The sequence below is a fragment of the Pteropus vampyrus genome, unplaced genomic scaffold (assembly GCF_000151845.1).
Source record: "Pteropus vampyrus isolate Shadow unplaced genomic scaffold, Pvam_2.0 Scaffold15, whole genome shotgun sequence".
NCBI classification, from domain to species: domain Eukaryota; kingdom Metazoa; phylum Chordata; class Mammalia; order Chiroptera; family Pteropodidae; genus Pteropus; species Pteropus vampyrus.
In genome coordinates, this window is record NW_011888796.1 from 1,859,616 (window position 1) to 1,873,338 (window position 13,723).

At 33.2% G+C, this 13,723-nt stretch overlaps 1 protein-coding gene across 10 annotated transcripts in view; it reads right to left on the minus strand.

The window, feature by feature from the left end:
• The window catches only part of RAD51B (RAD51 paralog B), a 490,110-nt gene that overhangs the window by 444,971 nt on the left and 31,416 nt on the right, over window positions 1-13,723 (minus strand). For all 10 annotated transcript variants that reach the window (XM_011383867.2, XM_023526896.1, XM_011383862.2 and 7 more), the window contains 2 exons: window positions 13,115-13,234; window positions 11,968-12,151 (listed from right to left, as the gene is read on the minus strand). In XM_011383867.2, the coding sequence (XP_011382169.1) occupies window positions 11,968-12,151; window positions 13,115-13,234 (304 nt within the window). The remainder of the gene's footprint in view (window positions 1-11,967; window positions 12,152-13,114; window positions 13,235-13,723) is intronic.

The window sequence follows — 13,723 nt, forward strand, 5'->3', positions numbered from 1 at the left end:
GTTCTTTTTACAACATGACAGACACCTCTCCAACTGAGAGGTTATGTGCTGTAAACTTTAAATCTGGGAGGATACTTGTGATAGTCTTGATCAACAGAGTTCAGTAGAAGTGATGCTCTGTGACTTCAGAGGCAGGGTCACAAAAAGAATAGAGCTTCCATCTGGGTCTCTCTCTGTGGGTCTCGGTGGATCTCTGTCTGTCTGTCTGTCTCTCTCTCTCTCTCTCTCGCTCTCTCTCTCTCTCTCTCAGGAAGCTCTTAGAACCCAGTGACCATGTTGAGAAAACAACTGAATGTTCTAGCTGGGCCCCCAATAAATACAAGCATTAACTGCCTAACAGCATGAATGAGCCTTCATATAATTCTAGCTCCCGGTCTTTGAGTCTTCTAGCTGAGGCTTCCGATATCATGGAGCAGAAATAAGCTGTCCTCTCTGGCTTTATCTGAATTCCTGATCCAGGTGGGAAATAATATATGAGAAATAATAAATGATAATTGTTTTAAGTTACTACATTTTGAAATGATTTATTAAGCAGTAATACAGAACTAAAACAGGTTATCATTGGCCAGAACTAGGCCAGAACTAGAACCTTGCACTGCAGAAGAACCTGGAAAATCAAGGAACATGACTGCCATGAACTTATGGCTAAGGTGGGCACACTGTCACTAACACACAACAAAGGTTCTATTAAGAAGAGGAAGATGGAAATAAGTACTGGGTAGGCAACTAACAGTAACTGTCACAACCATTTATTTAATACTTATTATCTACTACCATATATCATGTTGATCTTTTCTTAAATCTGTTTTATATGCACTAATAGAATATAAGAGTCTTGAAAGCAAAGACTATTTCATTACAAAATGTCTTAAATAGTGGTGACTTTAAAAATACTAGCTATTTAACTTCTGAAGGGAAATATTTAGGTTATGCTTTAGAAAATACTTTTAGGTCCTAGAAACTGTGAGGTTCTGAAACAAATGAAGAGAAAAGATTTTATAATTTTTTTTCTGGACTTTTTTTCAGAATAATTTATCTGGGAAAATGCTGATGCAACTGAACAAATAAGTTTTAAAGATCTTTACTGATTCCAGAGTTAGAATGAGTCATTACAGCAGTATCTGGAAATCCTGCACAAAATATAGAGATAAACATTAGTGTAGGTTAATTAAAAATTGCAGGATACTTTGTAAACATAAAGTGCTAAATATTTATTCTTAAATAATCATATTGATTTATCACTAAATGATAAACTTACTCTTAGTGGAGCAGGAATCTCACTACAGCTCCCCGCAAATGATACTGCCCCCCCCACAAGTACTCATGACCATTTAGATTTTTACTGAGTAACTATCTCTATTTCTTTAAACAATTAAGAACAATAATATAGAAACCAGATGTTATTAAAACTTAATTTTTAAATAAATCTTAACACTAGTGAAAAAACATTCCAAAACTTTTATTTTAGCTAAATATAAGTTCATTATCTGAATTTAGAAAACACTGATTCATCATTCAAATAACTAATTCAGATTCAGTCGGTTATGAAAATATCAACTAATATTCACAGTGCTTTAGAATTTACAAAGCGCTCTCATATATATATATATATGACAAATATATACCTAGTACCAAAGTCATATCTCGGTATCCATGGGGGGATTGGTCCAGGACCCCCTACAGATACCAAAGTCTAAGGATGAATAAGTCCCTTTATAAAACAGCGTAGTATTTGCAGTTAACCTAGTCACATCCTCCGTATACTTTAAATCATCTCTAGATTACTTATAGTACCTACTACAATGTGAATGCCATATAAAATCGTTGTTATACCATATTGTTTAGAGAATGACAAAAAAAAAAGTCTTTACATATTCAGTACAGATACAACCACAGTAACCACAGTAGGCCTAACTACACAGTACACATCAGCAACGACGGAACATTTCTTTTTTTTTTTTCAAATATTTTTGATCCAAGGTTGGGTGAATCCATGGATGCGGAATGCATGGATATGGAGGGCCAACTGTGTATGTGTATGTGTATGTGTGTGTGTGTGTGTGTGTGTGTGTAGATACATATCTTCCTATAAAATTATTATACATAAAAGTGCTTCATGAAGTGGAAAAATGTTTTTAAAAGGTTAATAATCTAGCAATATATACTTACTATTATTCATCTACTAATATTAATAATAATAATAATATTATTAAGCCTTATGAGGCAGGAACTTTTATCTCCTTTCTACAGATAAAGATACTGAGGCTCAGAAAAGAGAAGTGACTGGTCCATAGCTACACAGCCAGTTGAAATACATTCATGACTTTTTAAACGCTTATCTTCTGACTTGAAATTCTGGGTACTTTCTACCACATCATGCTGCTTCTATAAGATGTTTACTGTTCAAAGCATGATTCACAAAGATTAGAATACAGAAGTGAAAGGAGAGGTCTATTATTGGGCAAAGAGTTGTCATTTCTAAGGCTGTGGCAAAGGCCAATCCCAAGTTACTGGACAACCCAGTAAACTAAGCTAAAGATCATAAAGAAAAAGAAAAAAAGATTCAATACAATATAGCCTAAGAAATAAAACCAACTTTAGTAACTCTAAGCTAGGAGCATTTAAAAAAATCTTTTCACATTATAATATTTTCAGTATTTCTTTACTGCATTTCGGTCCACATAACTACAAGCATCACTTTCCCATTCATGTCAAAACTGTCTCTTTCTCAAATATATACACCAAAGATCCTTTGAGTCATAATGCTTATAAAAACTACCTTAGGTAATAAGTTCTTAGGGACTTTTAATTAAATTCATGAAGAGCCAATTTTACTGGATACATCTGGCATGCCATGAAACTAAAATGTCTCCTGTCCTGTCACAGCACATATTGGGTCGTCATTAAACCTCAAAGCAGAATCTTATGAGAGAGCTTGTCTGTACTTCAGATGTTCCCCAAAAGAGATCCAAAGCACGAGTATTAAGGAATTGTTTTCCTAAGACGGCATACTTATCACAGGACTTAAGCTATAAGTGTGCCAATTCCAGCCTGAGAATATAGATATCCAACAAGTCTTCAGCATATTGACTAGCAGATAAAAGCCATTCATTATAGTCTTAACATACACATATGATTTCAATGTAAGTGAAAAAGTAATCAAAGCTGCAAGTATTCAAGTATTTCTCTTACTTGAAATACTGACACCACTAATATAGAAGCACTTCTACAGTTACACTTCCAAGCAACAATCAGCATAAAGCGAGGTGTGAGATGTTCCATTGAAAAAGGTTTGGAAGGAAGAATTCTGAGTATTGAATAGCTTTTAGTCAATAAGAGGCAAGGGAACTGAATAATTTTGACTACTGCACTAGGAAGCAGTGCTCCACTGTAAGTAAGAACACGTGCATTGGCATCAGGCAGATCTGAGTTCAAACCCTACTGCTTCCACTTAATGAGCTGTGTGATTCTGGGGAAGTTATTTAACCCTGATAAGTCTCAGTTTCTTTAAATATAAAAAAAGAATAATATAACCTACCTAACAAAGTTATTTAAAGTGTTCAACGAAAAACGTTTGTAAAACTTATAAGATTATATCTTCTTCAATATCAAAGATGTAGAGAAGGCAAAAAAATGGGGAGGGAACAAACTTCAAATGAGAAATATCTAACTTATCATCCTCTAACTTAGTTGCATTGGAAGACAGATAAAACCTTTAAACCATAGCTTTTATAGGTTTACCTAGACTCTTAAATTTTTGGAAAATTTTTTTTAAATTTTAAAAGGTCAAGCACCTACTTCAATTCTCATACTCAATTAGGAAACCATCCTAACTGCAGTAATTAAAACTGTTTTCTATTTGAAGACTAAAACTTTGCCTAGGACTTCAAACTCTATTAAAATTACAAATTATCTGAGAAATAAATTTACTGACTTAATAAACTGATGACAAAACAAAAATAATAAGACTGGAAGCTTCCAAAAGTCAAGATTTAGGATGTGAAAGAATTAAGCTCCTCAAAAAATTAAGCTCAAAACAAAAGAATAGAAACTTTTTTAAAAAAGACAAAGCTTTTTAAAGTATAAAATTAAAATGCCAACAACATATACTTGGAAGATAAGTGTGTTAACTCAATGGACACATTTGAGAAAGAGAAAGGACATACAATGACATCAAAAATATTTGTCTTTGATTGAAAAACATAAGTGTCCTTTGACCAGCCTCTCATACAGCGAAGATTGTATTTCAAATTGTTTATCTGAATTTAATTAAACAGTGAGCTGTTGGTAGATTCTATTAAACACAAGACCCAATTTCTCTACAATGCTTTTTTCGATAAGTTAAAAATCATAAAGTAGAGCATCACTGATATTGTTAAACTTCTAAACAAGGCATTACAATAACAGTTTGCACAGAGCACCAATGTTAAATTCCCACCTTGATGATCACAGCTCTTCGTAATTATGCAAACGCTTCTTAAGCAGTATTAGATAAATCACTTCATTTCTCTGCTACCCTGCTCTCACTTGAGAATTCAAGTTTGCCACTCAGCCACAATTTCAAGATCCTCAATTGGAAAATTCTAAACACATCTAGGCACTGTGTAATATATGTAAAGTAACACTAAAGACTAAGAGCTGCACCTGCTTTCATTTCTAACTTTTTCTTAGCAACACAACATTGGAATTATACTTATGCTTCAGCAGTTTACCCACTATCTATTTGTCTCCAAAAGAGCACTCTTTTTCTGAATAAGAATGGACAGTAAATGTCAAGATTAGACATGATAAAGAGTTTCGCAAGAGCCTATGAAGATCTATGCTACCTCTTTCCTTTACTTCCCTCTGTGAGATCTACAATTCCCAGAAAAGGAAAGAGAAAGGAGTACCAACCTGCTTACATATCTGCTAGAAACGGAAAAAGAAAAGGAGACAAGATACATTTTATTTTCCATTTTACCACAGAAAGCTATTTGTTTCCTACAATTGACTTATTTATAGAAGCCTTAAGGGCAAAGACTACGTTTTATTCATCTTTATGATCTCACAGTGCCTAGCCAGAGTTTTGTACACAATTGCTGAGGTGGGAGGTGGGGTGGGGGGAGATGATTAAAAAGGAAAAAGGAAAGAGAGTCTCAGATCCAAAGTATGAGTGAGTTAACCAGGTTTAGGAGGGTCCAGGCAGTGACAACATCCATCAACAAAACTGCTAAGAGGGAATTCAACAGTGGGACATGACTTTTCCTTTTAAGGAGCTGAAGTCTTGTGGGGGGGTGGGGAGATTAGGAAAAGAGAAAGTATACCAAGCATCTGGAATGAGGTAACTACTAAAATTAAAAATTAATGGCTACCTTTTACTGAATGTGTCAAACATTGTGCAAAGAACATTACAGACATTATCTCATTTAATCCTCACACCTCCATGAGCCAGGTATTTTCCCCATTTTTCTAATGGAAAACTAAGAGTTGGGGGTAGGATAGATAACTTATTCAAGCTCTTAAAATTAGCAAATAGAGAGGTTATGATACAAATCAACATCTAATTCTAAAGCCAGGACTCTTAACCACCAGGAACTAGGGTGATAGCACTGAAGGCAGTGAAAAGTAATCAAGTACTGAATGTATACTGAAAATGGAGCCAACAAGATTTGTTGAAAGATGAAAAGCAATGTTTAGATTGACGAGATATTAGGTAATAGGACCAGATGACTAAATGGATGAGATTCAATCCATCAAATGTAAGTCCCCTTCCGACCCCTACTTTCCTTTTCCAGATGTAACCAAAAGAGTTTTTTAATGAGCTTCCAGAGCCAGTTTATATATAAAAGCACTCAAATCTACTCTCCTTCTTTTAACTTTTTATTCTGAAATAATTTTAGACTCACCGAACAGTTGCAAAAAGAGTACAGAGAATTCCTATATGCTCTTTACCCAGCTTCTCCTAATGTTAACATCTTATATAACCATAGTACAATTAGCAAAACCAATAAATTAACTAAATATCGCCAGTTTTGAGCAATTACAAATAGAGCTGCCATAAACATTCTTGCATATATCTATTGATGCCTATGTGTGCCAGGGGTCCCCAAGACCACTCTCTGGCTCAATAATTCACTGGAAGAACTCACAGGATCCAGAGAAGCTGTTATGCTGATGGTTATGGCTTATTACAGCAGAGGATACACATTAAAATAAGAGAAAAAGTGTAAGCAAAGAAAGTACAGGAGGACCCAGGCACAAGCTTCCAGATGTCATCCCCCAGTGATGTTGCATGAACATGTTCAATTCTTCCAGAAATTATGTGTGACAATACAAGTGAAGTGATATCAACCATGAAAGCTTATCTAAGCCCTATTGTCCATGGTTTTTATTGGGGGTCAGTCACAAGGCACACAGGGGCTGCATGACTGACCTCAACTCTTCAGATTCCAGTCCCCAGAGCAAAATAGGTGTATACCTGTTCCAACTGATACTATGTGTCCAAGATCTCAGGCATACGAAAACATTCTGATTAGGGAGACTATTCCAAAGGCTCAAAGTTCATCCCAAGAGCCAGCCAAGAACCAGTCCTAAAGACAGGCCTTTCCTCAGAATATGCTGGGTTTCAGCAACCCATGCCAGGTAAGTTCATCCTTTCCTGTACAATCTGTGAATGCATTTCTAGGCTATTGTATTCATGTTAACAATGGCACAATATTCTATTGTATGATTATACCACCACTAATTTAGCCAATCACCTACTTATTAACCTTTAATTTATTTCTAGCTTTTTGATCTACAATAAAAACAAAGTTTTATAAATTATAAAGAACTATATAAAATAAAGATATATTTTTTATAGAATTATTATCACCAAAAGATGAAATAAAGATTTAATCTAGAGTGCGAATTCCAGCCACCTGAATGAATAAAGGGTAGCTTTAAGAATAATCTGATTTTAAATGTGAGTAAGCAAATAAAGGCACTATAAAAAAGAAAAAGTTTAAGACTTCTCTCATCTCATAGAAGTCCTATAATGTTTGCTTTCAATAATTAATATGAAAGTAATTAAAGTAAATTAAAACTTACATGATTTCTGAAAAATCACACAACTGTATGACAGCAAAATTTAACTCTAGACTTTTGATGGGTTATTTACATATATCTATACTCTAAGATTCCTATTTTACAAAGAGAAACATCATTAGGCTTCACTTTATATATATGATAAGAACAAATGTCAAAATTTGGTACATATACTTTTTTACTCTATCTCACAAGTCAAAAACACAATATTCCAATTTTGTAATTAATAAAACTTTAAGTATTTTATTAAAATTTACTGGCCTAGTTTCCTATATTTAAAATTTTTTAAATATTTATTAGTATCTAAGATAAGGTATAATCCTACCAGCTTAAACCCTCTTTGCATGATGGGACAGCTAAAAGTAAGAGAAAAGAAACCCTGGCTATATGAAGTCTGCCATTAAACTGAGAAAACAAAACACATTTTTATGCTTTTGTCAAAAATAAAAGTTTATACTTATAATGTTTGCCTTACTTAAAACAAAAAACAAAAAGTTTCCACTTGTTAATGATTTTAAACATTTATGTCTTAAAAATAATAAAATAGAAAATACGCATATTTTAATTTATGTTTCTAAACAGCTTTAAACATTTATAAGCATTAATATTTCAGATGAGACCTTTGTTATGTAAAAAATAAGAATGCATATTCTCAAAAGGTACATAATCAAGAATATAAATCGCAAGAACAGAAAAACTGATTATAATTACATCTCAGTAAAATAATTGAGATTTTTAACAGCAACTTTCAATAAAATTAAGACTTTTCCTTCTTAAAATATTTAAATAGTATATTCAAATTTTTCTTGATATACCACTTTTCTAAATATTGTTAACTGGTACTAGATCTCTAAATATTGTCAACTAGAAAACATTTGCACACTATTAAGAAATGAAGGTAGAAAAAGATAAAGGGGCAAGAGACTTCAATGCTATTCATATACCAATAACTAAAATTAACTTATTGAATTCTCTGAAACAGTAAAAATTTACATCTTGACATTTGTGCATCTGTACTGACCTGCTCAAAAATTTACATCTTGACATTGTTTCGCATCTGTACTGGCCTGTTCAAAAATTCATTGGAAGCATTTTCAAAAAAGCATCTTTGAACATTAAAGTCTTTTTATCTAAGCAATGTATTTTTATTTTCCTTTACTCAGCTTATAAAACTCTAAGATGGGAAATAAAACAAAAGAACACAGCCAACATGGCATATTATAAAAGTCAATATAAAAAACAAGGCAAGATTTGCAGCAGTGAGCATAAAAAAATTCAAATTATCTTTTAAAAAATAAATGTTTAAATGGATGTAACAATACCATATATACAGTAAGTATATTTTCATAAGCCTTAATTGTAAGTTTTTTCTTACCTTTCAGGTCCCTTCACAATGCTCTTAAAATTAGGTCCCTCTTATTTAGGCATTAGGTACATGTCCCACTAATCCATACCTATTATTTAGCATCATTCGACAAATTACTTTCCTAATTCAGCTCAAGAGAAAAAGCTTTAATTTTAGCTCTTCTTTGCAGATGTTGATTATTATTTCAGTGTTTCATATATGCTTTTTTTTAAATTGAGATATAACTGACATATAGCATTATAATGGTTTCAAGTGTACAACATAATGATTCAATAGCTGTAATTAGATTAGCTGTCACTTCCTAAATATAAGTCATCCACAGTACTAGGCTCTGAAAATCAGAGAAATAGAAGACATAATCCTGTCCTTAAGAAGTTCACAATCTACTATCATTCTGTAGGTCTCAGAAAAAAAGACAACCTTACTGTAGAGAAAAACCTCAGAACAAGAATACAAATAATCTTGCATTCTGACCACTATCTGTCCTCTCCTATGCTAAGTATCCTTAAATAAGTCAGGTCACCTCTCAGCCTCAGTGTCATCTATAAAGTGAAAGGACTAATCTAAATGATCTCTAAGGTCTTTAGGGGCAAGAAAATTCTATTATTTTAATCTGATATATAATTTACAATATGTGTAAAAATTGTTCCGTGTATGATAATTAGAAGTCAATGATATATAGGAAACATAAATAGCCATAACCACAATTTATTTTATACAAGCAATATTTAAATTCTTTTCATGTTATTTTCATCAAGTATCTACAGTTTCCGAGCCTATTGTTTTTTCCAATACTGGCAGGGCCACACTTTAAAAAGACAAAGTTTCTGCATCGTACATCCCAATAGCAGAGTGTCCTTACACTTGCCACATGAAATTCAGGAAAAAAGATTCTACAAAACTTGTACAACTGTGTTTCTCAAACTGCAGTCTGTGAACATATTCAAAGATCTTCTTTGAATTTTCTCTGATGATTTTTTTAATTTTATGTTTTCATTTCAAGGATGGCTTCAAATATTAGTATAGGCATTTTATAATAGAAAATTGCCACAAGATGTTAATGATTGTTTTCAATCAAGTGATGCCAAGAAGTACCACTTTAATTATCAGGAACGAATGAGAAAAGGACAATGGCAGAATTCAAACATAAATACATTCTTGCCCAAGTGAGAGCCACGTGATGCCACCCTTTCAAAACAGACTAAGATTTTGTAGTTCAGAGAAAAGAGATAAGAAAATTTAGTCATCTCATGAACTACAGTAGATATTATATATATACTAACACACACACACACACACACATATATACAATTCAAAAGACGCTGTGCTATAAGTTAATGTTTATCCTGCAAGCAATTTAGCAAATTATCATCTATGAAAGAGTAATTAAACAAAGTATGTTTTGTAAATACAACCACTTTATGATTTCATAGTGTGATTTAATATAGTTAGTGAATTTTATAATTCTATATACTACTATAATACTAAAATAAAACTGAAGTCAGCAGTGAGGGTTCGTGAGAATATTACTTGCACATAAAAGGGGTCAATGCCTTAAACTAGTTTGAGAAAACACAGCTTTATGAGCAGACTACTCTCTTACCCTTCCTTCAAATTCCTTAAACTACTGAGAGAACCAGCTCTGGGTCCTGAGCCTAAGGAGACAAGAGAAGGCTATGGCCATGGGTCAAATCTGGCCCTCCATCCTTTTTGTATACCAGCTTTTATTGAACTACAACCATACCCATTTGTTTACAAATTGCTTATGGCTACTTTCATCAAACTTACTGGAATAATGTTGTTCATAATATTTCCTTATTGTTCATTTAATGTCTGTAGGATCTACAGTGATATCCACCTTAAAATTATATTTTATTTCTATTAGAAATAAATAATATTAAAAATAGGCTCAAAATAGAGTTAAAAGCAAATTTAAAATAAAAGAACAGTTAAGTTCAATACAAATATACACGTATACAAGATTGATTCAAGCCCACAAAGAAAAGCAGTATATGCAATTCATATATTCAAAAATATTTACTGAGTGTCTACCACATATTAGGCACTATTTCTGGTACTAAGAATAAAGCAGTGAACAAAGTAGACAGAATCCCTTTAACCCCTCTATGGGGTAGAGGGAACATACAAACAATAAATGTAAACATATAATACTACAGGGTAAAAACTAGCATATATTTTCATTTGTATGTGATGGAGAAACATAAAGCATAGTAAGACATGAGGAGGGTAGGAAATGTAGTTAATATTTATGATCAGAGAAGTCTTCACTAATAAAGTAACAGGAGAGAATAAATTATATGGATATGAGTAGGACTATTCCGGGCTGAGGAACAGCAAATACTTCTTGAGGCAAGAGTGTTTGTTGGCATGTTTGAAGAACTACAAGGACGACGCATAAGGTTTCCTAGTTTCAAAGGCATAATGAACCAGACAACAATATACTTTTTCAGACACTTAGTTCCATAGGAAGCCATCTATTCAAAGTATATCATAAACATTTAGAAGTTCATTATTTTCCACTTCAATGAGATAATGAGGTTAGGAAATTTCTGACATTTCCTAAAGAAAGTATTTTTCAAAAACCTTCTAAAACCAATACTTACTTGTCACAAAAACCAATACCACACTGTTATTTAAGTATATGTACTCTGTACTTAACAGAAACAGAAAAACAAAAGCAAAGACAGAGAGATAGGGGATACTAAGTACTATTCTTTCAGAGGGCTCTATTAAAAACAAAGAAAAGCAGAGCCCCTTTCTCCCTCGACTTCTTGTTTGGTTGTATAAATCTCTAAGGCTATGTGGTAGTTTACACAATCGGTACATATTCTTTATGTTAGAAAGATCCAAGATTTTAATTTTCTAAACACAAATCTAAAAATTATAAAATCATAACTAAATTTTATCTCAGTTTAATGAATTTTCTTTTCTTCTGTTAAAACGATGCATGGCTAAAATCAAAAAGCCTGACAATACTAAATGTTGATGAGGCTGCAGAACAAGTAGAACTCTCTCACACACCGCTAATGGGAATTACTTTAGTACGTACCCGTATCCTGTAGTTTATCTACCACAAACCCTTGCAATATATCCTCATCTTCAGATTTCCTGATCACAACTCCCACTACTGAAAATCATGCCAACAGTAACGGACTAATCACTTCCTAAGTTATATATCTGTCTGATCACTATGTCGTACACCTGAAACTAATATAATACTGGATGTCAACTATAATTGAAAAATTAAAGAAAATTTTAAATAAATAGACAGATAGTTAAATAAATAAATAAATCTGCTCCAGGCTCAAATTGTGAAAAGGATAAAATAATCTCAATAGATGAACAAATTTAAGATGGTGACATCTGCTATAGCAATTAGACTGTGCTATCTTTAGAAAGTCATTTGTTTCCATCATCTTCTAATTATATTACTTGATATTATAAGTCGGTGAACTTAATATAAAGGAAAAGAAAGAAGTAAAAAAAGAAAGAAAGAGAAAAAAAGAAAAACTTACTGGGATTGAAAATTCTTCAGCCAAATATTTCAAGGAGGCTGCTTCTCTCGCCAAGAACTTGTTCCTTTCTCTCATGTTGCCTTCAAGTTGTGTGTCAAACTCCTTCCTCACCACAGAAGCAACAGAGTCAATAATCACAAGTTTAACTCCTTTTGAAATAATTTCTTCTTCTAGGGATTCTATCCTATAAATGCGAAATTTGTAAAATAGCAGAAAAATGTAAATGTAATAAAAAATAGGACATTGCAAAGGTTAGCCAACTGAAAAACAATAGCAAATTCTTCCCTAACTTACAGTAATGATTGCAAGCATTCAATATACATAACTTATTTTCACATATCTCTTCTACACATAGTGCATTCTTTTGGAAATAAATCAAAATGTTTTTATTTTGTTTCATTCCTTGGCTCTCTTATGATATTGCTTGAACTACCTGTGGTAGCCAATCTCTAAAATGGCCCCCATTTACTCCCAGCCCTTGGTATTCACATCTAGAGGAGTCTCTCCCACATTGTACTAGGGCTGGTCTATGTGACCAATAGCATATGACAAAAGGATGTCATGTCATGTCTGAGAGTAGGTTATAGAAGACTACAGCTTCCATTCTGGGCTATCTCTCACTTGCCCACTCTCTCCCAGATCACTCACTCTGGGGGAGGGGGAGGGGAGAGCAAGTGGCTGTGTTATAAGCAACCCTATGTAGAGGCCAATGTGGTGAGGACAGAAGCCTCTGGCTAACAACCAGGAAGGAAGGAAAACCTTCCAGCAACTACAGGAGTGACCTTGGAATTCTAGCCCCAGGTGAGCCAGAAATACCTAGTTAAGCCACAACCAGATACCTAACCCTTAAAAACTATGTGAGATAATATATGTTTGCTATTTTAAGCTGCTAAACCTTGGGGAATTTGTTAATGAAACAACAGATAATTAATATACTACTTAATTAAAGCTAAAACATTTGTTTAATTTCTTTAAAATTATTTTTAAAGAAATATTGCAACCAACAGGCTACAGTAAATAAAGAACACTGAAATAATTTCCCATAATCCTATAGGTAGAGACTTTTTTATCACTCAAAACCTGAAAACATGAAAAACAAAAACTAAGTCTTCAAAGTACTACTAAAGTAACAAAATCTAAAGTGTACCTTTGTAAAACTTCATCACAGTTGAGTTCCCGATAAAGATGAACTTTACTGCTTGTCAAAAGTAATTTTTCTTCATTGTTAAAATATCTGGGAAAACGAGATTCTGCTATCTCAACCAGTCTGTGGAAGGGGGTGAGGTGGGGGGGAAAGGGAGAATAGCACAGGTGAAAATAGTCAATGATATTTAAGGACACATTGCTGAACCTCTAATGAATTCTACTTAAACTCATAAGCCACAAGTAACACTGGAACAGAAGCCTTATCAATAGAGCAGGTAGAAGCAAAATGGTTCAATACACAATTTTGGAACGAAGCCCTCCTTCATGAGCACTAAGAGAGGTTAGCAAACAGAGCATGAGATCAGCAAGGGCTTTTAGATCTCATCTAATGTTGAGCAAGCAACTCTGTCTCTGAGATTTATCTCTGTGGGAATATGTTTTTTTATAAATGATATTTTGACCAGCAACTATAAAATATGTTTAGTAAATAAAAATGCTTGCATTTTCATGAATGAAATACATTTGAACAAATATAGATTATCATTCTAATAATCAGATATCAGTAAGTCTCCATGTCTCAGACCAGAAAAATATTCTTCCTCCATTAAAA